The 25772-nt window shown below is 41.7% G+C and overlaps 1 protein-coding gene across 1 annotated transcript in view; it reads left to right on the forward strand.

Moving 5' to 3' along the window:
• The window catches only part of kif11 (kinesin family member 11), a 77680-nt gene extending 62390 nt beyond the window's left edge, over positions 1-15290 (forward strand). Inside the window, exons 21-25 of the mRNA XM_070875046.1 lie at positions 1311-1590; positions 6942-7161; positions 7897-8054; positions 12328-12441; positions 14928-15290. Of these exons, the coding sequence (XP_070731147.1) occupies positions 1311-1590; positions 6942-7161; positions 7897-8054; positions 12328-12441; positions 14928-15047 (892 nt within the window). The 3' untranslated portion in view covers positions 15048-15290. The remainder of the gene's footprint in view (positions 1-1310; positions 1591-6941; positions 7162-7896; positions 8055-12327; positions 12442-14927) is intronic.
• Positions 15291-25772: the final 10482 nt, after the last annotated feature.

Here is a 25772-nt window from a genome sequence, read left to right on the forward strand (position 1 = left end):
TCAGTCCAAGTCAGCATGGATTTATGAAAGGGAAATCATGCTTGATGAATCTTCTGGAATTTTTTGAGGATGTAACTAGCAGAGTGGACAAGGGAGAACCAGTGGATGTGGTGTATTTGGACTTTCAAAAGGCTTTTGACAAGGTCCCGCACAAGAGATTGGTGTGCAAAATCAAAGTGCATGGTATTGGGGGTAATGTACTGACGTGGATAGAGAACTGGTTGGCAGACAGGAAGCAGAGAGTCGGGATAAACTGGTCCTTTTCAGAATGGAAGGCAGTGACTAGTGGCGTGCCGCAGGGCTCAGTGCTGGGACCCCAGCTCTTCACAATATACATTAGTGATTTAGATGAAGGAATTGAGTGTAATATCTCCCAAGTTTGCGGATGACACTAAACTGGGTGGCGGTGTGAGCTGTGAGGAGGACGCTAAGAGGCTGCAGGGTGACTTGGACAGGTTAGGTGAGTGGGCAAATGCATGGCAGATGCAGTATAATGTGGATAAATGTGAGGTTATCCATTTTGGGAGCAAAAACACAAAGGCAGAATATTATCTGAATGGCGGCAGATTAGGAAAAGGGGAGGTGCAACGAGACCTGGATGTCGTGGTTCATCAGTCACTGAAAGTGGGCATGCAGGTACAGCTGGCGGTGAGGAAGACAAATGGTATGTTGGTCTTCATAGCTAGGGGATTTGAGTATAGGAGTAGGGAGGTCTTACTGCAGTTGTACAGGGCCTTAGTGAGGCCTCACCTGGAATATTGTGTACAGTTTTGGTCTCCTAATCTGAGGAAAGATGTTCTTGTTATTGAGGGAGTGGAGCGAAGGTTCACCAGACTGATTCCAGGGATGGCTGGACTGTCATGAGGAGAGACTGGATCAACTGAGCCTTTATTGACTGGAGTTTAGAAGGATGAGCGGGGATCTCATATAAACATACAAGATTCTGACGGGACTGGACAGGTTAGATGCAGGAAGAATGTTCCCGATGTTGGGGAAATCCAGAACCGGGGACATAGTCTTTGGTTAAGGGTTAGACCATTTAGGACTGAGATGCGGGGAAACTTCTTCACTGAGTTGTTAACCTGTGGAATTCCCTGCCGCAGAGAGTTGTTGATGCCAGTTCATTGGATATATTCAAGAGGGAGTTCGATTTGGCCCTTATGGTTAAGGGGATCAAGGGGTATGGAGAGAAAGCAGGAAAGGGGTACTGAAGGAATGATCAGCCGTGATATTGAATGGCGGTGCAGGCTCGAAGGGCCGAATGGCCTACTTCTGCACCTATTTTCTATGTTTCTATGTTTCTCTTCTAGACAATCTGCAAAGGCTATGGAGAATGCTACTTCTCACCAAGAGAAGCTCACCACCTCTTTAGACAGCTTTGCATGTGAAATCAGAAAAACGTCCAGTGAAGGGAAAAAGGCTGCAAATCAGTCAAACATTGAGTGCCAACAGCTAACCTCCGGTATGCTGGCAGTTTGCCAGGAAAGCAGCCAGTGGTGTGACTCGACAATGGACACTGTCAACTTGTTCAGTCAGGATCAACTGTCTTTCCTCAACGGTAACAAGCGGATGTTAGAGAACCTTGAGCAGGTAGGTAGTTGTGACTGTTGTCATAAGAACATGCATAGGAGCAGGAGTAGGCCATTTGGTCCCTCGAGCCTGCTCCGCCATTCAGTAAGATCATGGCTGATCTTCTACGTCAACTCCACTTTCCTGCACTATCCCCTTATCCCTTGATTCCCTTAATATTCAAAATTCTATCGATCTATGTCTTGAATATACTCGACGAATGAGTCTCTGGTAGAGAATTCCAAAGATTCACCACCCTCTGAGTGAAGAAATTTCTGCTCATCTCAATCCTAAATGGCTGACCCCTTATTCTGCGACAATGACCCCCTGGTTCTAAACTCACCAGCCAGGAGAAACATCTTCCCTGAATCTATTCTGTCGAGCCCTGTATGTTTCAATGAGATCACCTCTCATTCTTCTAAACTCTAGAGAATATAGGCCTCGTCTACTCCTCATAGGACAACCACCCCATACCAGGAATCTGTTTGATGAACCTTTGTTGCACTCCCTCCATTGCAAGTATATCCTTCCTTGGGAAAGGAGACCAGAACAGTACACAATACTCTAGGTGTGGTCTCACCAGGGCCCTATATAATTGCGGTAAGACATCTTTACTCTTGCACTCAACTCCTCTTCTAATAAAGGCCAACATACCATTTGCTTCCTTAATTGCTTGCTGTATCTGCATGTTAACTTTCAGTGATTCGTGTACAAGGACACCCAGGTCCCTCTGAACACCAACATTTCCCAATCTCCGTGTAAAAAATACTCTGCAATTCTATTTTTCCTGCCAAAGTGGATAACTTCATATTTCTACACATTATATTCCATTTGCCATGTTCTTGCCCACTCACTTAGCCTGTCCATATCTCCTTGAAGCCCCCTAGCTTTGTATCCTCAACAAACTTCAATATATTACATTTGGTCCCCTCATCCAAATCATTAATACAGATTGTATATAGCTGGGGCCCAAGCACCGATCCTTGCGGTACCCCTCTAGTTACAGCCTGCCAACTCGAAAATGGCCCGTTTATTTCTACTGTTTTCTGTCCATTAACCAATCCTCAAATCATGCTCATATATAGTATATTACCCCCAATCCCATGAGCCCTAATTTTGTCTAATAACCTCTTGTGTGGCACCTTATCGAATGCCTTCTGAAAATCCAAATACATCACCTTCACTGGTCCCCCCCCTTACCGATTCTGCTTGTTGCAACCTCATAAAGCTCTAACTGATTTGTCAAATATTATTTTCCTTTCATAAATCCGTGTTGACTTTGCCCAATCCTATTATTTTCTAAGTGCCCTATTACCACGTCCTTAATAATAGATTCTAGCATTTTCCCTACTACTGATGTCAAGCTAACTGTTCTGTAGTTCCCTGTTTTCGCTCTCCCTCCTTTCTTAAATAGCGGGGTTACATTGGCTACCTTCCAATATGCGGGAAACTTTCTAGAACACCCCTCCTGCCCTTCGGAAGTGCACTCTCTTAATTTCCTGGCTCCGAGATGCTCTCCCCTTCCTCAATTCAAAGAGCCACTTGTTCTCGTTCATATGCTCCTTTCTGCTGGTCCTAACTATAGCCCCTAGTGGGTGATCCTGCCCCAATATGGAATGACAAATGGGGATGGTTAATTATGAGATTAGGAATTCCCACTTGTAGTACCTGAGGTGCTGGAACGAGGCAGCAGCATACGTAACAACATGCGTAACAATCCGGAAAAGGAACGCAAGGCTCTCCCAAAAAAAGTTAATACTACCCCACAAAAACCTGGGCATTCCAACAGCCCTGAATGTAAATGTCTGACATGCAATTACACTGGGTGTACTGGACACGGATTAGACATAACTTAGCCTGTTGGTTCATCCAGCGTTCCATCACTTGTAATAGTGAAAGATTGTGATGATTTTTCCCTCACTACTTCGAGAAATTGCAAATATGGATTAGTCTTCTCCATTACAAATGCTTTGACCGTTGTCATTGTTGATACAGAAGCATTCATCTTGGCTTCTTTCTCTCCTTTCCATCCCATTCCATAGAGCTGCTGCCTTTTGCTTCTCAGTTCATGCATCCTCCCTCTCTGATCATCTTCTCCTACTCCTCTGTTCATGTGTTTTTCTTTCTCTCTCTCTCTCTCTCTCTCTCTCTCTCTCTCTCTCTCTTTCACATACTACCTTCTGCTCTGAAGAATGCTATTGGCAGAAATTCTCAATAGTTTTGAGATTATTGAGAATTCCTGTCCATGGAACTGACTGGTGGAGAGCAGGGAAGAGTGCTCATTTTTGTTGCCCCAGGAAATTAGAAGTCCGCAGCGCTGGTCGGATTAGAGCAAGTAACTCTCAATTTCCAGTAACATTCTCTTAAATAGAACTGCTGAGAATTCCATATTTGTATAAATAAAAGGAGTAGTGATCCCATTCAGAACGTTTCAGGTAAATTGGAAGATTGAGTCAAATGCAAAACATGTAGTGCACAGAACTCTCTGGGAAATGAAATCTGCAAAAACCAGTACAATCTAAGCTCCATAAATCTTATTTTTGTAAATATCTTCATTCTCATTCTGGGTATCACCAATGAATAATGCAGCAGTTTTTTAATTTATAAAGAATGGGTTGACATTTTTCTATTCAACATTTAGGAAGGATAGGCAGAGAGAAAAAGGCGGCGGGGTGGCGTTGCTGGTTAAAGAGGAAATTAATGCAATAGTAAGGAGGGACATTAGCCTAGATGATGTGGAATCGGTACGGGTGGAGCTGCGGAATACCAAAGGGCAGAAAACGCTAGTGGGAGTTGTGTGCAGACCACCAAACAGTAGTAGTGAGGTTGGGGACAGCATCAAACAAGAAATAAGGGATGTGTGCAATAAAGATACAGCAGTTATGGGCAACTTTAATCTACATATTGATTGGACTAACCAAACTGGTAGCAATGCGGTGGAGGAGGATTTCCTGGAGTGTATAAGGGATGGTTTTCTCGACCAATATGTCGAGGAACCAACCAGAGAGCTGGCCATCCTAGACTGGGTGATGTGTAATGCGAAGGGACCAATTAGCAATCTTGTGCGAGGCCCCTTGGGGAAGAGTGACCATAATATGGTAGAATTCTTTATTAAGATGGAGAGTGACACAGTTAATTTGGAAACTAGGGTCCTGAACTTAAGGAAAGGTAACTTCGACGGTATGAGGCGTGAATTGGCTAGAATAGACTGGCAAATGACACTTAAAGGGTTGACGGTGGATAAGCAATGGCAAACATTTAAAGATCACATGGACGAACTTCAAATTGTACATCCCTGTCTGGAGTAAAAATAAAACGATGAAGATGGCTCAACCGTGGCTAACAAGGGAAATTAAGGATGGTGTTAAAACCAAGGAAGAGGCATATAATTTGGCTAGAAAAAGCAACAAACCTGAGGACTGGGAGAAATTTAGAATTCAACAAAGGAGGGCTAGGGGTTTAATTAAGAGGGGGAAAATAGAGTACGAGAGGAAGCTTGCAGGAAACATAAAAACTGACGGCAAAAGCATCTATAAATGTGAAGAGAAAAAGATTAGTGAAGACAAACTTGCAGTCAGATTCAGGTGAATTTATAATGGGGAACAAAGAAATGGCAGACCAATTGAACAAATACTTTGGTTCTGTCTTCACGAAGGAGGACACAAATAATCTTCTGAATGTACTCGGTAATAGTAGGTCTAATGAGAAGGAAGAACTGAAGGGGGAAATTGATGGGATTGAAGGCCGATAAATCCCCGGGGCCTGATAGTCTGCATCCCAGAGTACTTAAGGATGTGGCCCTAGAAATAGTGGGTGCATTAGTGATCATTTTCCAACAGTATCGACTCTGGATCAGTTCCTATGGACTGGAGGGTAGCTAATGTAACCCCACTTTTTTAAAAAAAGGAGGGAGAGAAAAAACAGGTAATTATAGACCGGATAGCCTGATATCAGTAGTGGGGAAAATGTTGGAATCAATTATTAAGGATGAAATAGCAGCGCATTTGGAAAGCAGTGACAGGATCAGTCCAAGTCAGCATGATTGACGAATCTTCTGGAATTTTTTGAGGATGTAACTAGCAGAGTGGACAAGGGAGAACCAGTGGATGTGGTGTATTTTGACTTTCAAAAGGCTTTTGACAAGGTCCCGCACAAGAGATTGGTGTGCAAAATCAAAGTGCATGGTATTGGGGGTAATGTACTGACGTGGATAGAGAACTGGTTGGCAGACAGGAAGCAGCGAGTCAGGATAAACTGGTCCTTTTCAGAATGGAAGGCAGTGACTAGTGGAGTGCCGCAGGGCTCAGTGCTGGGACCCCAGCTCTTTACAATATACATTAACGATTTAGATGAAGGAATTGAGTGTAATATGTCCAAGTTTGCAGATGACACTAAACTGGGCGGCGGTGTGAGCTGTGAGGGCGACGCTAAGAGGCTGCAGGGTGACTTGGACAGGTTAGGTGAATGGGCAAATTCATGGCAGATGCAGTATAATGTGGATAAATGTTATCCATTTTGGGGGCAAAAGCATGAAGGCAGAATATTATCTGAATGGCGGCAGATTAGGAAAAAGGGGAGGTGCAACAAGACCTGGGTGTCATGGTTTATCAGTCATTGAAGGTTGGCATGCAGGTACAGCAGGCGGTGAAGAAGGCAAATGGCATGTTGGCCTTCATAGCTAGGGGATTTGAGTATAGGAGCAGAGAGGTCTTACTGCAGTTGTACAGGGCCTTAGTGAGGCCTCACTTGGAATATTGTGTTCAGTTTTGGTTTCCTAATCTGGAGAAGGATGTTCTTGCTATTGAGGGAGTGCAGCGAAGGTTCACCAGACTAATTCCAGGGATGGCTGGACTGGCACTGGATCAACTGAGCCTTTATTCACTGGAGTTTAGAAGGATGAGAGGGGATCTCATAGAAACATATAAGATTCTGACGAGACTGGACAGGTTAGATGCGGGAAGAATGTTCCCGATGTTGGGGGAAGTCCAGAACCAGGGGACATAGTCTTAGGATAAGGGGTAGGCCATTTAGGACTGAGATGAGGAGAAACTTCTTCACAGAGTTGTTAACCTGTGGAATTCCCTGCTGCAGAGTGTTGTTGATGCCAGTTCATTGGATATATTCAAGAGGGAGTTAGATATGGCCCTTAGGGCTAAGGGGATCAAGGGGTATGGAGAGAAAGCAAGAAAGGGGGACTGAGGTGAATGATCAGCCATGATATTGAATGGCGGTGCAGGCTCGAAGGTCAGAATGGCCTACTCCTGCACCTATTTTCTATGTTTCTATGTAAATCCATCTATGCAGTGTTTTCAACATTCAAGAACAGTTCGATGTTAATTACATTTTTTTCTCTTTTTAAAAAAAAAAAATAGGCTGCCAATGAGAATTGTGACTCTCTAGTCACCAAGGTCACAGAACAGTTGAAAGGAACGTGCGATGCAGAGGAATCTGCGCTCTCCACCATATGTGAACAGGTTAATGATGATAAAGGGGAGATGACGCAGCACATAAAAGAGCTAACTGAACGATCGCAGGCAGGACTAAATAAGGTTTTTAACTTCTTAAATGAACTCCAACAGGACACCCCCACAGGTATGATCAATCCCTTTAATAAAAAGAAGTGACTAGGATGATTAAATCCAGATATTTGAGGTTGTTAATAAGAACAGTGGGAATAGGAAATGTACAAGTCAATCAATGAAGGGACTAACTGCTTATGAACAGCACTGCCTTCAATTAAACTTGCAATCTAGTGTAGAAATAAGTTATATCTCAATAGCTATTAAAAGAAGGGGAAGGACTTCCACGTGCAGGATGTCTAAATTGCACTCCCAAATTAATAAAATATGTTACTGTGGCGCAGTAACTAATTGGAATAACTTTTCTCAACTCAGTAGCAATGTTAAAGGCTTGCATTTGTATAGTGGCTTATCTCAATCTGAATTACTTTGAATACAGGCACAGCAAGATCACACACATATTAGAGATGAATGATCAGTTTGCCTGTTTCTGTTTGCTTTGGCAGAGGCTAGGTCACCAGGAGAACTCTGTTCTTCTACAATATTGCTCTGGTATCTTTACACCACCCAGACCATCCAATTAGACGGTTTAATTTCTCATTCGAAAATCAGCTGGCAATGCAGTATTGCACTGGAATGTTCACTTTTTATGTGTGCTTGTGTCCGTCTGTCCAAATAATGGTAAGAGATTGTCGACTGGTTTTGGCCTCGTACCCCAATGATGAAATTGTAAGCGGAGGAAAGCATTTTATTCAGAAGGAGCTGGAATGGTTCTACTCGTTTGTGATAATTGCACTTTGATTTTTAGGTACCACTCCACAACGCAGAGAATATCCTCATCCGCGAACCCTCTCGAGAACTGAGCCACGTGATGTCTTGGTTGTTCAGCACAAAACTCAGCAGCAGGAATTGCAAGGTTTTCTGGATGCTGTCCTATCCATCCAAGAGGAACCGGTCATTGAGCAGGTAAATATTATAGAAAATGTTAATATAGTTTGTGACACGCCCTAAACCTATCTCTTTACACTGCGCACAAGTTGCATGTTAGTGACACATTAGATTTTAAATTAAAATACTTTCTTTTGCATGCATCTGGTAGTGCTTCAAAAGTTAGGGGTCTAATGGGAAATTAGTGTTTTCACCTTGGGTTAAGATCCAGCTGGTTTAAATGCTATAGCTGCCTTTTCTACATTTAACAAACTTTCTATTATCTTCCTCTTTGAGAAGGGAATCTGACTGGATCCATTGTGGTATTGATTGTTGGGCAGTGGCAAATCGAACAAAACTAATAACCAAACCTATTTTTCTCCCTTTTTGTGTTTGTAACAAACAGAAAGTAAGTTTTTCCTGCCAATGCTCTTTTATCCCTGAAGGTGCTAATTCCTTGCTAGGCAATGATTTATTGAGTACTGAGTGCCTTACAGAACCATGCCAAGTAGCTGTTGTTCCTGTGTCATCATCGGCAGTCCCTTGGAATCGAGGAAGACTTGCTTCCACTCTTTAAACGAGTCCTGAGGTAGCTGAACAATCCAATATGAGAACCACAGTCCCTGTCACAGGCGGGACAGTTAGTCGTATAGGGAAAGGGTGGGTGGGACAAGTTTGCCGCACGCTCTTTCCGCTTCCTGTGCTTGATTTCTGCACACTCTCAGCGACGAGACTCGAGGTGCTCAACGCCTTCCCGGATGCACTTCCTCCACTTAGGGCGGTCTTTGGCCAGGGACTCCCAGGTGTCAGTGGGGATGTTGCACTTTATCAGGGAGGCTTTGAGGGTGTCCTTGTAATGCTTCCGCTGCCCACCTTTGGCTTGTTTGCCGTGCAGGAGATCCGCGTAGAGCACTTGCTTTGGGAGTTTTATGTCTAGCATGTGAACTTCCCACCGGAGCTGATCAAGTGTGGTCAGTGCTTCAATGCTGAGGACGCTAATGTTGGTGCGTCTGTCCTCACGGGATTTGTAGGATCTTGCAGAGACATCGTTGGTATTTCTCCAGCGACTTGAGGTGTCTACTGTACATGGTCCCATGTCTCTGAGCCATACAGGAGGGCGGGTATTTCTACAGCCCCGTAGACCATGAGTTGGTGGCAGTTTTGAGGGCCTAGTCTTCAAACACACTTTTCCTCAGGCGGCCAAAGGCAGCACTGGTGCACTGGAGGCGGTGTTGGATCTCGTCGTCAATGCCTGCTCTTGATGGGAGGCTCTTGAGATAGGGGAAGTGGTCCACGTTGTCCAGGGCCATGCCATGGATCTTGATGACTGGGGGGCAGTGCTGTGCAGCGAGGACAGGCTGGTGGAGGACCTTAGTCTTACGGATGTTTAGCGTAAGGCCCATTCTTTTGTACACCTCAGTGAATACGTTGACTACTGTAGCTCAATGACAGAGGTTGGGGTGGTCTTGGACCTGGCCTGGAGACAGCGAAGGTTGAACAGGTTCCCACTGGTTCTGTAGTTTAGTTCCACTCCAGCGGGGAGCTTATTGACTGAGGTGGAGCATGGCGGTGAGGAAGATTGAGAAGAGGGTTGGGGCAATGACCTTCTTAATCTTCCTCCTGTGTAAGCCTTGAGTGTTGGCAGGATCTTTGACCAGGTGTGCACTTGAAGCACATGCCGGATTTCTATCTAGTATGGGAATAGAAATCAAGGCTGGGAAACTGGCTATCCTTTTTTCTAGAGTCCGTCTGTCACCACCCCACCCCCCATTAAATAGAAATCGGAGCTGGCTGCTTTTTGCTGAATTTGCTCCCATAAGGACTCTGAGGCCAATTGTAATGTTCCAACTGCCATCCTAGTTAAGATCAGCTGGTCTATATGGCTCAGATCTATTTGCTATTGGGAACTATTTTTCCAAGAATAAAAATTAATTATTTTTTTTTGAGGGGGCCATTCTTGGTTGTTGGAGCCAAAAACCTTTTATAAGCATAAGCAGCTTTGGGTATGGGTTGCTGAAGTGTTGCTGTAACTTTTTTTGTTGTAGTTAGCTAAAGTGAACACTGGTGCAATCTTGTGATGTATGACTGGTAAAACACTACTGGATTATCAATTTGTTTTGATCATACTATGAGTAATGATCCTGCATCATCGTCGTAGGCAGTCCCTCGAAATGAGGATGACCTGCTTCCACACCGAAAAGTGATGAGTTCACAGGTGTTTCAATGAAGGACCTAATATTCCAGATCCCGAACTGCATCTTGAAGGGTGGAAGATGCCTGTACATGGAATTTTTATCGTATGGTGGCCGTTGCACACCAGCCATGGGCTTGACCGAGCTTGGTCTTGGTCCAGTGGCATGGATTAACCAAGATGACTGTAGACTAGCTCTGCTGCACGGACCTAGTGTGTGCACACATCACACTGTGAGCTGGCCTGTGCTCTTCTGGGCCCCAAACTCGACCCTCTCCTGGGCCCCGATCACATCCCTCTACGAACTTTTGCCGTTCATTCGCCCCGACCTCACCGCTCCTGCTGTACGTGCCCGCACTGCAGTCAGCCGTCGCCCTCCTGCAGCAGCACACGCTGCTCCCTGAAGTGGTATGCTGCCGCACGCTGCTCCCTCTAATGGCCACGGCCTGCTGATGGTCTTGCAGGCGGGCGCGACCATCAATGATCCAGCATGAATGTACTCTTGACGTTTCAGGTGCTTGTCCCTGCAAGATCATATTTGTGAAGTCTTTAGTATGCCTGACCATTTCTAGAAAGATTCAAGCTTTATGAATTTCCACTTCTGAACATTGCAGGAAGGCTCTAACTTTTGCCCCAGTGATCATGGCTGATGGTACCTGTACTTTCCATTCAGTTGCAGCTTTGAATGATGCTAATTAGGGTGTTAAATATTGCAAGTCCCAGGACTGAATGTTGACCTGACTTGTCTTGGACGAGATAATGAGTTTATACATCATCTAGTGTTACATCCTTGGATAAGTAGAAAACGAATATTGAGTGTTCTGTAATCGCTCAGTCGATAAATACATTAACCATAGAGCGTGATGTGATGCTGAGCTATATAGACTGTGAAGGCTCCAGGTTCAATTGCTGGTCTGTGCTGTGCTAACTGATATTAACTGGGGAAGTAATTGGGTGCAATAGTTGGCTTCCATGTCACCAGGCTTGGGGTGGGGGTAGATGACAACAAAACAATCTGGCTTCCTGCCTCTCACCATGGTTAGAAGGTGCATGTGTGTGAATATCCGGTGAGGACAGGATTGAACTTCTGGGTGATGCCCCAGGCTTTTGCTTGCAAAATGGCCACTTGGGTGAGAAGTGCCTGCTACCAAGATCTAGAACTGTATCCCAACTTGTCATCACTTTCAAGAGAACATGAAGGGAGAGCAAGGGGTGTGGAGTGAGAGAAAAAAATTTATATTTTTAGCTAGATCATCAAAGGTAAGTAATGTCATATTGAGGTAAGGAACTGGGAAAGGTGATAGCTGTGTTAATTTCTGTCCTAAAGGCCACTTTCTTCTCTGTGATATGGAACCTGAAGAATTGAACTTTCTGATCCATTTGGAACTGGCAGATGTTTTCAATATTAGCCCATTCCTTGAACAAAAAACCATTCTGGTGTGAAAGCTCCTCCTCCGGACCAGCGCAAAGTCAAGCATGCTGGGTCAGGATTTCTCCCTCAAATTTCGAGATGTTGAATTTGCCAAAATTCTACACCTCAAGCATATGACCATCCTATTTGATAGCAATAGTCAATTCCTTCAGCAGCTTTTGGTACATTGAGAGGAACTGAATTATTGAAATTTGCCTGTGTATCCTAAGCAGATACAGGAACCCTTCAATATGGGAGGGAGTTGAAAATCGTAGTGGTTCATAATATTTTGATCGGGTGTTTAATTTTAAATATTGTGGGAAGTTTGTACTCTTTGGCTGTCATCTGAGTCTTAAGGTTGTAGGATCAAGTCCTACTACAGGACCTGAGCACCTAATCGAGAGCAATATTTCACTCTGGTACGACAGAAGTGTTGCACTGTTCAAGATGCCGTCTTTCAGGTGAGTTTTTCAACTGAGGCCCTGCCCATTTGTTCAGGTGGATGTTAAAGAACCCATGGCACTTTTTGAAGATGAGCAAGGAGTTCTTGTGTCCTGTGCCAACAATCTTTCCTTGGCCAATACCAAAACAGATTAACTGGTCATTCATTTCACTGCTGTTTGTGGGATTTTGCTGTGTGCAACTTGGTTGCTGCATTTACCTTTCTTTACAATCTGCTATTTAGGAAATCACATTGTGGTTGATTTCAGGACTCTGTGGAAAATGATCAAGTAAGCACCAATACTGACAGTATTGCCAGTGAGAAAATGAGTACTGAAGAAGATTTCTACCTTAGTAGTAGTGGCGGCACCCCATTCTTCAAGGTAAATCGAAGTTGTGCCATTAAACTTGAGTTGGTGGGTTCATTTTCATTAGTGTAAAATAGGTGAATTGTGAGAAGTGAAAATAGTGCAGTGTGGACAACTATTTTATCGCAGAAACTTTATAAAATCTTGTGCTGATCTCAGAACTAGACACCTGGAATGCTATAAACAAATGCTTTGTGTGCAATCAGTGATCCGGGCGCAAATTGCACTAGTTTTCAGAAGTGAATTCCTTTGCACAAGTTTCTGCTCAAACATATTTGCATATCGCTGAATGTAAAATCTTCAATGAACCTGTGCCATCAGGCAGTGTTTTAGAATGTAATTTTTTTTTAAACTTATGTTTGCATTTAAAAAATATTCCTTGATACATTTAAGAGTGGTAATCTGGTAGTTTTATTACTACAATTGGAAATGGGTTTCAGTGTCTAGTCCACTACCTGTGATTAACCCAATTTTATATAACTGAAAATGATTAAGAAAACTATACAGAACCATTTCAAAAAGGAGGCAGACAAAAAGCAGGACTCTATAGACCAGTTAGCTTAACATCCGTAGTTGGGGAAAATGCTGGAGTCCATTATTAAGGAAGCAGTAGCAGGACATTTGGAAAAGCATGATTCAATCAAGCAGAGTCCGCATGGTTTTATGAAAGGAAAATCATGTTTGACAAATTTTCTGGAGTTCGTTGAGGATGTAACGAGCAGAGTGGATAAGGGGGAACCAGTGGATGTGGTGTATTTGGATTTCCAGAAGGCATTTGACAAGGTGCCACACAAGATAAAAGTTCATGGGGTTGGGGGTAATATATTAGCATGGATAGAGGATTGGCTAACTAACAGAAAACAGAGTCGGGATAAATGGGTCATTTTCTGGTTGGCAAACAGTAACTAATGGGGTGCCGCAGGGATTGGTGCTGGAATCGATGTTGATTCCGGAGATGAGGGGATTATCCTATGAAGATAGGTTGAGTAGGTTGGGCCTATACTCATTGGAGTTCAGAAGAATGAGCGATGATCTTATTGAAACATACAAGATAATGAGGGAGCTCGACAAGGTGGATGCAGAGAGGATATTTCCACTCGTAGGGGAAACTAAAACTAGGAAAAACAGTCTCAGAATAAGGGGCCGCCCATTTAAAACTGAGATGAGGAGGAATTTCTTCTGAGGTTTGTAAATCTATGGAATTATCTGCCCCAGAGAGCTGTGGAGGCTGAGTCATTGAATATGTTTACGGTAGAGATAGATAGATTTTTGAGGATAAGGGTCATGGGGAGTGGGTAGGGAAGTAGAGCTGAGTCCATGATCAGATCAGCCATGATCTTATTGAATGGCGCAGCAGGCTCGAGGGGCCAAATTGCCGCCTACTGCTCCTATTTCTTATGTTCTTATTCACTAGTTGCATTGGTGTATAGAAGTGAGTTTCTTGCTAAATTAAAAACTATTCTTAAAAGGGGTCAATTCGTTCCCTAGCACCTAGAGAAATCAGCTTAATTTTAAGAGCCTCTTCGAAGGCCCTCAAACGACAGCATTTAGCGAAAACTTGGCATGGTGATTAATTTGAACTGGGGGTGTGGCATTTAGCGAAAACTTGGCATGGTGATTAATTTGAACTGGGGGTGTGGCCAGCTTTGAAGATGGGGCCAGCTTGCAGCAGCATGTTTTTTACACCAGCACAAAAGATTATGGAAATTCTGTTTGGATAGATGTAATTTGCACTTGAAATTCCTCATCTTTTGTCTGGGTTGGCTGATTTTGGGGAAATTGGGCTGAAAAGAACGGAAACTCTACCCCATGTAATTTTTTCAGAAATATCAATACTGTGGACTTTGAAAATATGTTCAGAAGAAACTATGTTATAGTCTTGAAAGAATTTAAATAAATATATTGTAGCCAGCATTTGAAACTCTCCGATCAAGATGCTTGAGGTGTTGTAGGTGAATAATTTTTAAATTGACCATGAAACCTCAATGCTATAATGTGGTACACAATGTGATAAGTATAAAGACCATCAGATAAGTGAATTTGAGGTTCAAATATTGTGGGATCAAAACTATATGGGGAAGCTCTGATAATCTCAAATTAATACTGAATCTCAGATCCTGATGGTTTATCTCATTCATGTATATGTAAAATAGTTTTGATTTTCATAGGTGAAATAGCCATTTACACCCCAAAATTATGCGATTTATTACCTCATAGCCTAATATCCAAGTAGCACTCCATGATGTGCTAATTGGATCTTGAATCTTTCAGTGCTGTACATTAAATAAGATACTGTACTTCATTAGCAAGTTAAAAGTGAACATAATTTTTTTTGCTTGAATTTATATAAATAGACTGCAATATCTTTGAAGCAAATCTTTGTCTGCAGTGAATAATTAACGGCTAGCTTTTTTAGTTCCAAAATAACCTGTTCACTTGATGTATGCAATCTGTTAGTATACGATATGTTGGTAATCATTGCTTTATTTAATTTTTTTTAGCACAAGAAAAGCCACAAAAAGGACAAAGAAAATAAAACTGCTGTCAATTTTGACAAGTTAAAGTCTGTGGAAGACAGTCAAGTATCAAAATCTAAGTTGCCACTCAGAGTTCAGAAGTAATATTGCTATGTAACTTTAATTACATCTTCTACACCAGGGTTTTTATGCTTTCATGTATTTTGCTGTCTATTTTGGTTTTTCACTGCCTCAAAATTCCAATGTTCGAAGTATTGTGTTACCCGATCATTCCCTTTTTCTTGTACACTGAATCATTTCAAAGTTTCATTCAAATAATGTTCCATATTTTCCTTTCTTAATATTGTTTAAAAACTTTATATGCCCTGCATTTACAATATATGTAAATCTTATGCTGGATAATCATAAAACATTGTATAGGCTTATAAGATATAAGATTATATCTTAATCCCAATGTATTTGGTTGTATATACTTATTTCTTAATAGAAAAAAATAAAAGCTTAAATACTGATTCAAAAAATATTTTATGTAAAGGTGCAAATGGCATACAGTAGATCCCCTCCTTTAGAAGTGTAGTTTTTTTTGTTAAACATACAACAATAAACATGCAACAAACAAAGCATCCCAAAGGTTCACAAACAGTCTTGTCCAACTTTCTCACCTGCCCTCCAGAAGCAGCTTAAGGAAGGATGCTGAGATGTTCGAGAGGTTGCAGAGGAGATTTACTAGAATGGTACCAGGGATGTGGGACTTCAGTTATGTGGGGAGACTACATAAGCTGGGTTTATTCTCCTTGGAGCAGGGAAGGTTGAGGGGAGATTTGATAGATGTGTTCAAAATCGTGAATGATTTTAATGGAGTAAATAATGAGCAACAGGATCAGTAACCAGGGGACACAGATTTAAGGCAATTGGCAAAAAAAGAGACAAGATGAGAATTTTTTACTTGTGAATTATGATCTAGAATGTACTGCCAGAGCGAGTGGTGGAAGCAGATTCAATAGTACCTTTCAAAGGGAATTGGATAAATACTTGTAGGGGAATACTTTTCAGGTCTACTCCAGGGCAAGAGCAGGGGAGTGAGACTAATTTGATTGCTCTTTCAAAGAACTGGCACAGGCATGATGGGCCGAGTGGTCTATCATACTATGATATACACCGAAGAAACGTGTAAAATGTCGGTGTGTTGCACCAATTTGCTGCTTAAAGCAGAGACATAACTCTTAGAACAATTTCAAAGGATTGAAGGTCATGATGGTCAAGCCTCATAATGCGTGGAGAGCTAGGATGGGAGTGAGAAAGCTAGGTCTCAAACTAGTATCCTGAACTTAAAACGATCACTAAATAAAAAGTACTAGGCATACTAATGGGACTAAAGGGGAACAAGTTCCTTGGACCTGATGGCCTGTATCTTAGGGTCTTAAAAGAAATGGCAGGAGAGATAGTGAATGCATTGGTTGTAATCTACCAAAATTCCCTGGATTCTGGAGAGGTTCCAGCAGATTGGAAAACAGCAAATGTAACTCCCCTATTTAAGAAAGGAGGGAGACAGAAAGCAGGAAACTATGGACCAGTTAGCCTAACATCTGTGGTTGGGGAAAATGTTGGAGTCCAATATTAAGGAAGTAGTAGCAGGACATTTCGAAAAACATAATTCAATCAAGCAGTGTCAGCATGGTTTTATGAAAGGGAAATAATGTTTGACAAATTTGCTGGAGTCATTTGAGGATGTAATGAACAGGGTGGATAAAGGGGAGCCAGTAGATGTGTATTTGGATTGCCAGAAAGCATTCGATAAGGTGCCACATAAAAGGTTACTGCACAAGATAAAAGTTCTCTGGGTTGGATGTAACATATTAGCATGGATAGAGGATTGGCTAACTAACAGAAAACAGAGTCTGGATAAATGGGTTATTTTCAGATGGGCAAATTTTAACTAGTGGGATGTCAGAGATCTGTGCTGGGGCCTTAATGATTTACAATCTATATTAATTACTTGGATGAAGGGACCGAGTGTAATGTAGTCAAATTTGCTGCTGATACAAATATAGGTGGGATAGCAAGTTATGAGGAGGACGCAAAGAATCTGCAAAGGGATATAGATAGGCTAAGTGAGTGGCAGCTGGAGTATAATGTGGGAAATGTGAGTTAGGAAAAATAAAAAAACAAATTATTATTTAAATAGGGAGATTACAAATTGCTGTGGTAGAGGGATTGTGAGGGTCCTTGTACATGAAACTCAAAGTTAGCATGCAGGTACAGCAAGTAATTAGGAAAGAAAATGGAATGTTGGCCTTTATTACAAGGGGGGTGGAGTGTCCAAGTAAGGAAGTCTTGCTGCAACTGTACAGGGTGTTGGTGAGGCCACACCTAGAGTACTGCATACAGTATTGGCCTCTGTATTTAAGGAGGGATATACTTGCATTGGAGGCAGTTCAGAGAAGATTCACGAGGTTGATTCCTGAGATGAAGGGGTTGTCATATGAAGAAAGCTTGAGCAGGTTGGGCCTATACTCAGAGTTTAGAAGACTGAGGTGATCTTAATGTATAAGATTCTGAGGGGGACTGGACAGGGTAGATGCAGAGAGGATGTTTTCTCTTGTGGGGGAATCTAGAACGAGGGTATAGTCTCAGAATAAGGGGTCACCCATTGAAAACGGAAATGAGGAAGAATTTCTTCTCCGAGGGTCATTATTCTTTGGAATTCGCTATCCCAGAGAGCTGCGGAGGCTGGGCCATTGAATATATTTAAGGTGGAATTAGACAGATTTTTGAAGGATAAGGGAGTCAAGAGTTAGGGGAGTGGGCAGGGAAGTGGCATTGAGGCCAAATCAGATCATGATCTTATAGAATGGCTGAGCAGGCTTGAGGGGCCAAATGGCCTACTCCTGCTCCTATTATGTTCTGTTCTTGTGTTTGGAGAGTTGTCCTCTCTCATGAATGCATTCCCTGTTCACAAGTGGCAAAACTCTTGATGACTTGCTGTTTGATTATTTCATCAATGTAGTTCATGTATTGCCAGAATTCTGTGCATTTCTAAGGAAATTATGGCCCAAGTTTCCAATCTTTGTTGTCTTTGATATCACAGTGGATTAAAGCACCATGTGATGCATTGAGACTAGAGGTTCTAGGTTTGTTCTTTGATCTAGACTGAGTTAAGGGAGTTATCTAGAGCAACAATGAGTGCTCTTGAATTATTTCGATTTTCCTACCTAGTAAGGTTCTTGCTGGGTTGGAAGATATGTTTATATTTATCTTCCACTGGACTTCATCTATATTTATTTTGTATGTATAATCAGTTTCTTAAAATATGAGACGGGGTTGTGTGGTTGGCGGGGCGGAGTGGCGACTGAGGAAAACATGAGTGCTGTGGTTAAGTACATCATGGACCAATACACACTTAAAAGAATGGTCATTTGAGCCAAATCATCAAGGTTGCTGTATTGAGCATAGCATAAAATAGTGTTCAAAAGTGAAGATAAAATCGATAGAAACGAAACGGAAAAAAGGCTTTTTTTTTTAAAGTGTGGTGACCGATAAAAGCAATCTTAAAACCCCTGTGGAATATGAACGCAATCTTAATTAATTTACCTCATTATACTGGGATGAATGACATTTTGTCCATCAATCGCTGAGGGGGTAAGTAACATGCTGTTACAATATTCAGATATTTGCTGGAAACTTGCCGCCAGCGAGACGGACGCCACCCACGCGATTTCCTTGCACGGGTCCCTGATAAACTCATCGATCTGCTACTTGTAAATATTGGTTATTTGACATTTATCTTTCTGAACTGAATGTATGGCTGCTCTTCTCTTCACTTGACGGCCTTGTGCTACCCGTCAAGTGGCCCAGGCTTGTTTCCTCAAATCCAATGATTCTCAATCTGTTTATTGTCTAATAATCGCACTGCTACAGAAGAACTGGTGCTAGAGGAAGTGCCAAGTGTAAAGGAACGCAGGTTTCTGTTAGTTTGATGATAGGTATATCATTAGAAAGAAAAGACTTGGATTTATATAGACCTTTCACGACCACCGGACATCTCAAAGCGCTTTGCAGCCAATGTAGTACGTTTGGACTGTTGTAATGGAGGAAACACAGCAGCCCAATTTGCGCACTAGCAACCCACAACCTTCTGATTCAAAGACCAGAGTGCTACCCACTGAGTCACAGTTGACACTAGATTAATTTCCGATTTCTTAAAACTCCCCAAGAAAAAATATTGACTGAAGATTTCGTTCATAAATTATGCGGCATTTTATATGTAATTCCATTGTACAGTGGGAGTGATGACAAATGTAAAACAATTTCAAAAGCGGGCGGAGGATTTAAAACTATATGAAGTATTCAACTAATTTGGGTGTTATTTTAATTGCCTGTTTTGAATAGAATTGCTTGGGGTTTACGACTTGCGCCAATGGCTTAAAAGAAGGGCAATTATTCTGGATGGATTTTATTATGGGAGGAGGTTGAAGCGATGTCGCTTTAAATAATTAGCAAGGTCTTGATTGATAAAATGAGCACAGCAAAGCCTCTTCCTGTGTGTACGGTCGATGTGACATTGAGCTATGGATACAACACAATGCAGAATTCTTATTTGGAAACATGGTTCCGATCATAGGTGTTTTACGTGTGTTCATATTAGACATGGTTAAATCCGTTGTTTAATATGTGCGCATTTTATAGTTCACTGCAATCCCGAATCATTGAAGGTCTGTCATTAAATGCACAATATTACCACGAGGTATTGCTGATGAACAACTGATCTCCGATAACAGGGACATCTTACATAAGAACATAAGAAATAGGAGCAGGAGAAGGCCATACGGCCCCTCCAGCCTGCTCCGCCATTTAATCCGATCATGGCTAATCCGATCATGGACTCAGGTCCACTTCCCTGCCCGTTCCCCATAACCCCTTATTCCCTTATCGTTTAAGAGACTGTCTATTTCTGTCTTAAATTTATTCAATGTCCCAGCTTCCACAGCTCTCTGAGGCAGCGAATTCCACAGCTTTACAACCCTCTGAGAGAAGAAATTTCTCCTCATCTCAGTTTTAAATCTTATTCTAAGATTATGCCCTCTAATTCTAGTCTCCCCTATCAGCAGAAACATCCTCTCTGCACCCACCTTGTCAAGCCCCCTCATAATCTTATACGTTTCGATAAGATCACCTCTCATTCTTCTAAATTCCAATGAGTAGAAGCCCAACCTACTCAACCTTTCCTCATAAGTCAACCCCCTCATCTCCTAGGGAATCAACCTAGTGAACCTTCTCTGAACTGCTTCCAATCGGCGCGGTCCTGGCCTGCAAGACCATCAGCAGGCCGGGGCCATTGGAGGGAGCAGCTTGCGACGGCTACGAAGCCAGGTTGCTGATTACAGTGCGGGCAGGCACAGCAGGAGGGGCGAAGGAGCGGCAAAAGTCCGTAGAGGGAAGTAACCAGAGCCTAGGAAAGGCGTGAATCTGGGGCCCAGAAGAGGCTAGGGCCCAGGGGCAGCACAGGCCAGCCCACACTGTGATATGTGTGCGCGCTCGGTCTGTGCAGCAGAGCTGGTCTTCAGTTAGTCTTGGGTAATCTTTGCCACTAGATCAAGATCTAACTCTGTTAAGCCCGTGTGGTGGCTGGTGTGCAACGACCACCACACGTTAAAAAAATCCAAGCACAGGCATCTTCCACCCTTCACGATGTAGTTCAGGATCTGGAATATTAGGTCCTTCATTGAAACACCTGTGAACTCATCCCTTTTTGGCGCGGAAGCAAGTCATCCTCGCTTCGAGGGACTGCCTATGATGATGATGCCTCCAAAGCAAGTATATCCTTTCTTAAATATGGAAACCAAAACTGCACGCAATCATCCAGGTGTGGCCTCACCAATACCCTGTACAACTGTAGCAAGATTTTCCTGCTTTTATACTCCATCCGTTTTGCAATAAAGGCCAACATTCCATTGGCCTTCCTGATCACTTGCTGTACCTGCATACTAACCTTTTTTGTTTCATGCCCCCAGGCCCTGCTGTAGTGCAGCACTTTGCAATCTTTCTCCATTTAAATAACAACTTGTTCTTTGATTTTTTTCTGCCAAAGTACATGACCTCACACTTTCCAACATTATATTCCATCTGCCAAAATTTTGCCCACTCACTTAGCCTGTCTATGTTCTTTTACAGATTTTGTGTGTCCTCCTCACACATTGCTTTTCCTCCCATCTTTGTATCGTCGGCAAACTTGGCTACGTTACACTCAATCCCTTCCTCCAAGTCGTTAATATAAATTATAAATAGTTGGGGTCCCAGCACTGATCCCTGTGGTACCCCACTGGTTACTGATTGCCAACCCGAGAATGAACCATTTATCCCCACTCTCTGTTTTCTGTTCGTTAGCCACTCCTCTATCCATGCTATATTACCCCCAACCGCGTGATCTTTTAACCTTTTATATCTTGCCAGATATAAATTCATACCCAGAATATGTAAATAGTAAGACGGATTTTTGTGGATGCAATATGATACATGGAGTGACTGACTAACATGTTCCAATTAACCCCATCAAATCATGCTGCAATTATTTATGGAATTAATCCATGAAAAATCTAACTTCTTGAGATTATTACCACCATATCTTATTATTCCGTCCCAATTTTCTTGTAAATGAATCTTCATTCTCGATTTCAATCTATAAGCATATTTATTAAATAATATTTATAAAATGTTCTCTTATTTACCTCATGGGAAACTAACCATATAACGTCCCGCAACAAAAATGAGCGCTTAAAAAAACATTTCTGACAAACTCCTAATTTACAGAAGCAAAAAACTGGGGATGCTGGAATCTGAAATATAAACGGAACATGCTGACCCCGAAACGTTAACTCTGTTTCTCCCCACAGATGCTACCTGACCTGCTGAGATTTCCAGCACTTTCTGTCCTAATTTACAGTTCTTCTTTGCATTGGATTGCAATTAGACCTCAAAAGAGGTGTTAACCAGGACACACTGTGTATTCACTTCAGGTTCCCATCGAAATAGGAACTCGAATGTAATCAATTAATCTGCATATATATTGGTGTTTTGACAGAGAGCTGGATGATTTTTGTAAGTGTGCTTTTGATGAAAGGAGCTGTTTTCCTGTCTCTCATTTCCATTGAATTGGTTGACCGAGTGCAAGCGGGCGCTTCGGATGCGCCCGAACCCCAGCAATCCAGCCCGGAAGCCCTGCAGATCAATCCGAATAATTTCTCTTTTACTGATTTGTTCCGTTGAAATTTTGTGGGTCTAAGATTTGGAAAGAGCTCTTTCCAGCGCTGTGCTTCATTGGCGGATAAACCTCAATCGGAACACCTAGATCTGTTTTTATCAGCAACTTGGGATATGTGCAAATTCAATATAACCTTATACTCTCCCTTCCCTACGTTGTGCACCTATGGGGGCCTCCATAACAACAGCTTGGGCACTCTTATGGATCTGTTCATTACTAAACAAAAATAATTATAGATTTGAATATATATATATATTTATTTATATGCATATGCAGATGGCTATTTCATTACAATACTTCATGGAGTTACTGATCCACGTTTTGTCTTGTAGGGCACTGAAACCTGATTAAGTGTTGACAATGTATAACCGTGGCCTCTCTGCATTTTACAACGCTTCACATGTTATATGGCCCCCAGCAGTCTTCCATTCAGAATAGATTACAGTTATCTTTAAGAGGCTGATACAACCTCGTTTAAACACCGGCGTGTTTTACCAGTGGCGCCGTCCTGATCATCCATCCTGTTGCCGACTTGGAATCTTCAGCACGAATATTCTCAGATCTTTGATTTGGAAAGACTTCAATATAATTTATTTTATCTGTCAAGAGCCGTTCTAGCGGCAGGTGCCCATTACGGCGCCAACAGGCGGAATCATTGAACGCTAAGAGTGTTGTAGGGTTTTAAAGAGGTCTTCAAAGTGATTCGCCATATCCAGATTTGAAATTCAAAATAACATAAATTGTCCTGTGTTTTATTAGCATCAAATGACGTGAAGTGACCAGTGTTGAGAAGATTCGTAAAAGGCCGGCTGATTACAAAGTCCAGCAGTGTAAAAACATAAAAGGACATCGTTATGGTGAACGCTCCCAGTATAATATTAATAAATTGTTGCCAATCTCACCAGAGCATCAACGAGCAGAATTCGATATCCGCTTTCGATCACAGTTATTTACCAGTTTATGCTTAATATCACTAAACAGTACTTTGTTCTATCGAGGGTCCCGAGCATGACTCATTCGGAGTCACTAATACAGAAATCTGGCTTAGTCCTGGGACACAGGCCAATTGTAGTACGCCACAATTTCCCCAGCTAAATAGTATTTACATCAGTACAGATGGATTTTAAGGCCTTCCTGGTCTGTGTGCGTCGGGACAGATAGTATTAATCCAACGCAGTTTACAATTTACACAAATTGACTATTTCACTGATTTTAATGCAGCGATTATTTGAGGGTTAAGATTATTCATTGAAAATATTAGGAAGGCGCATTAACTGCCAATCTGTCGCAACAACCCAAGTGCTCCGAAGTTAATAACTTTTTAATATTTTCAGTTTTTCAAAATTATTTCCTTCTGTTATTTTTGCTTCTCGAGTTACTCAGCTGAAATCAATTGAACACATAATTTATGTGCTTGCAAGTCTCAATCATGGAAAGTCAATGGATGAAAGAATCTTAATAACAATATACCAAGCAATAACTTAGTGCCAGCATCTCCGTTTATGATTTCACTTTTAAGAAAAGTAGCTGCAATTGATAATTTCCCCGTCTCTAGCATCTTGTTCTCCTTGACCTATAGTGATACCGTCTTTTATTTCAGTATCAGGCTTAATATGTAATTTTAAAAATCTTCTGATCGGTCATAAAATGTTTGCGCCAATTGTGTCACTTTTGAGCATCTCTTGCTGCTGTTCACTCCAGTAGCACATGTGACTGCTGAGTAGCTGCGGTAATTCGGTTCTGTTTCCAGCCTGCTGAAACTAGCAGCCATTATTATTCACCTTTAACAAAAACAACTCTTGTCATCACAAGATGAACAATGAGCTAAAAGGCAAATATCGTCTGATGTATTAGTTGGGTCATTTGACTAATTGAGTGATTTGATTGCATTTATCAATGCATTGTCTGATATAATATAATCACTATAGAAAACACGTACTGAGAAACAGCCATCGGCGATAATCACCAGATTAGGCAATTATTATTAACTACATCAAACCATAAGACAATGGCCGAGTTAAAAAAAAAGTTTCAACGCTTTATTTTCATCAGTTTAACGGTGGGTCAGAATAATCGGTCCAATGTTAAACTAGATTAGTTTTATACTTTTCAAGTTGCTTTGTTTCTTATCATATACACTCCAATTTACAAGTGGATCGGTGAGTATTGGACAATACAAAGGGTTACAATATCGGGCAGTTTATTTTGGCAACTAAATTGTTTTTCAAGATTGTGTAAGTAATCGTTTAAAAAAAACATAGCCGGTATCATCCACCAAACAGTACTGCATAATATTTCGATGATATTCGCTTCCATTCAGTCTCTGCACGGCTTTCAGTGTCAGTAAACGCTGTAAACAGCGAGGTCCTGTTAAAGCAACATTGCGCCGTATCAATTCAAAGACGCCATTAGTGCCCCTGTAGAATGTGCATTGAAGCGTGTTACATATTCTTACCTGTCAACCGCGTCCACATGTTGAATAAAGCCAACATGTCGCGCAGGTGGCATATTTCCACACGTAGTTGCTCAGAATAATTCCCACCCCGAAGATGTGATGGGACAATGCCATTCCGGCAGAATCGTAGTAATGTTTGAAATACAGCCCGATAAATAAACGTGTACCATTAACATATTTATTATTGGAATTTGATGGAAACGTTTTACAAGAAATGACGAACTAATTAAACTAGCCAATTGTGATTTTATCAGGGGATAATGTATGCAATCTTTTATTTTGTGAATCGCTGTGGAATTCAACGCTTTTTCTTTACTAACGTAAAAATATCTTCAGGTTCCTCGTGCGAAATATGTAAATAAAACAGGGAAAGCATCCACGGGTGATAATTCTCTTTGGTTTTTCGCTTGCCATTTGCACAGTTTCCCAGATGTTTAAAAGTATTTATACTACAACTCGTCTTGAGTATTTTGAACGTCTTTCCCGATCAATAATTTAGCACGATACCAAAATGTTCAAAATGTTAGTTTTGTTTGTGCAAATGTGTTTAGTAAAAAAAATAAACAAATGTGTATTGGAACTTCGAAGTGTTGGAAGCTACTTGTTATACATTTAACGCTATTCCACAAACATTCCTTGTAATACACATTCCTCTTGAAGTATTGCTAACCCGCTAATGGAGAAGTGAGAACACTAATTTAAAATGGATGCCTCAGTCCCTAAAACAATTTGTCACGGTAAGCTGCAAGGCCGTTCAGTATCCAGGAGCGAAACGTGAATCTGACCACAATCCTTGAAAAGTCTGCGCAATTAACTAGCATTGCTGATGTGACGCTTGGTTCTGACACAACTGTATTCTTTTCCCAGTTAGATGGGATGGTCACTGAATAACACACAATACCATTTATGTTTAAAAAAAGTTTGGGCATTAGACAAATCATAAAAAGAAAGAAATAATGACTTTAAGTGTCAACAATTTAATCAGAGTTTCAGAATATTTTATTTTGCTCAGGGCACCGGTCGGTTTATTTTTCCTCCTACAATTTTAAGCATTTATTGATCGGGTCTGCTGAAATCGTCAGAATGGAAGCGAAGATTGCGTTGAATTCCAAGCAGCCACACCAATATTAATGGTGATGTTAATAGTAGTTGCCAC

Source organism: Pristiophorus japonicus, chromosome 3 (genome assembly GCF_044704955.1).
Source record: "Pristiophorus japonicus isolate sPriJap1 chromosome 3, sPriJap1.hap1, whole genome shotgun sequence".
In the NCBI taxonomy this organism is placed as follows: Eukaryota; Metazoa; Chordata; class Chondrichthyes; family Pristiophoridae; genus Pristiophorus; species Pristiophorus japonicus.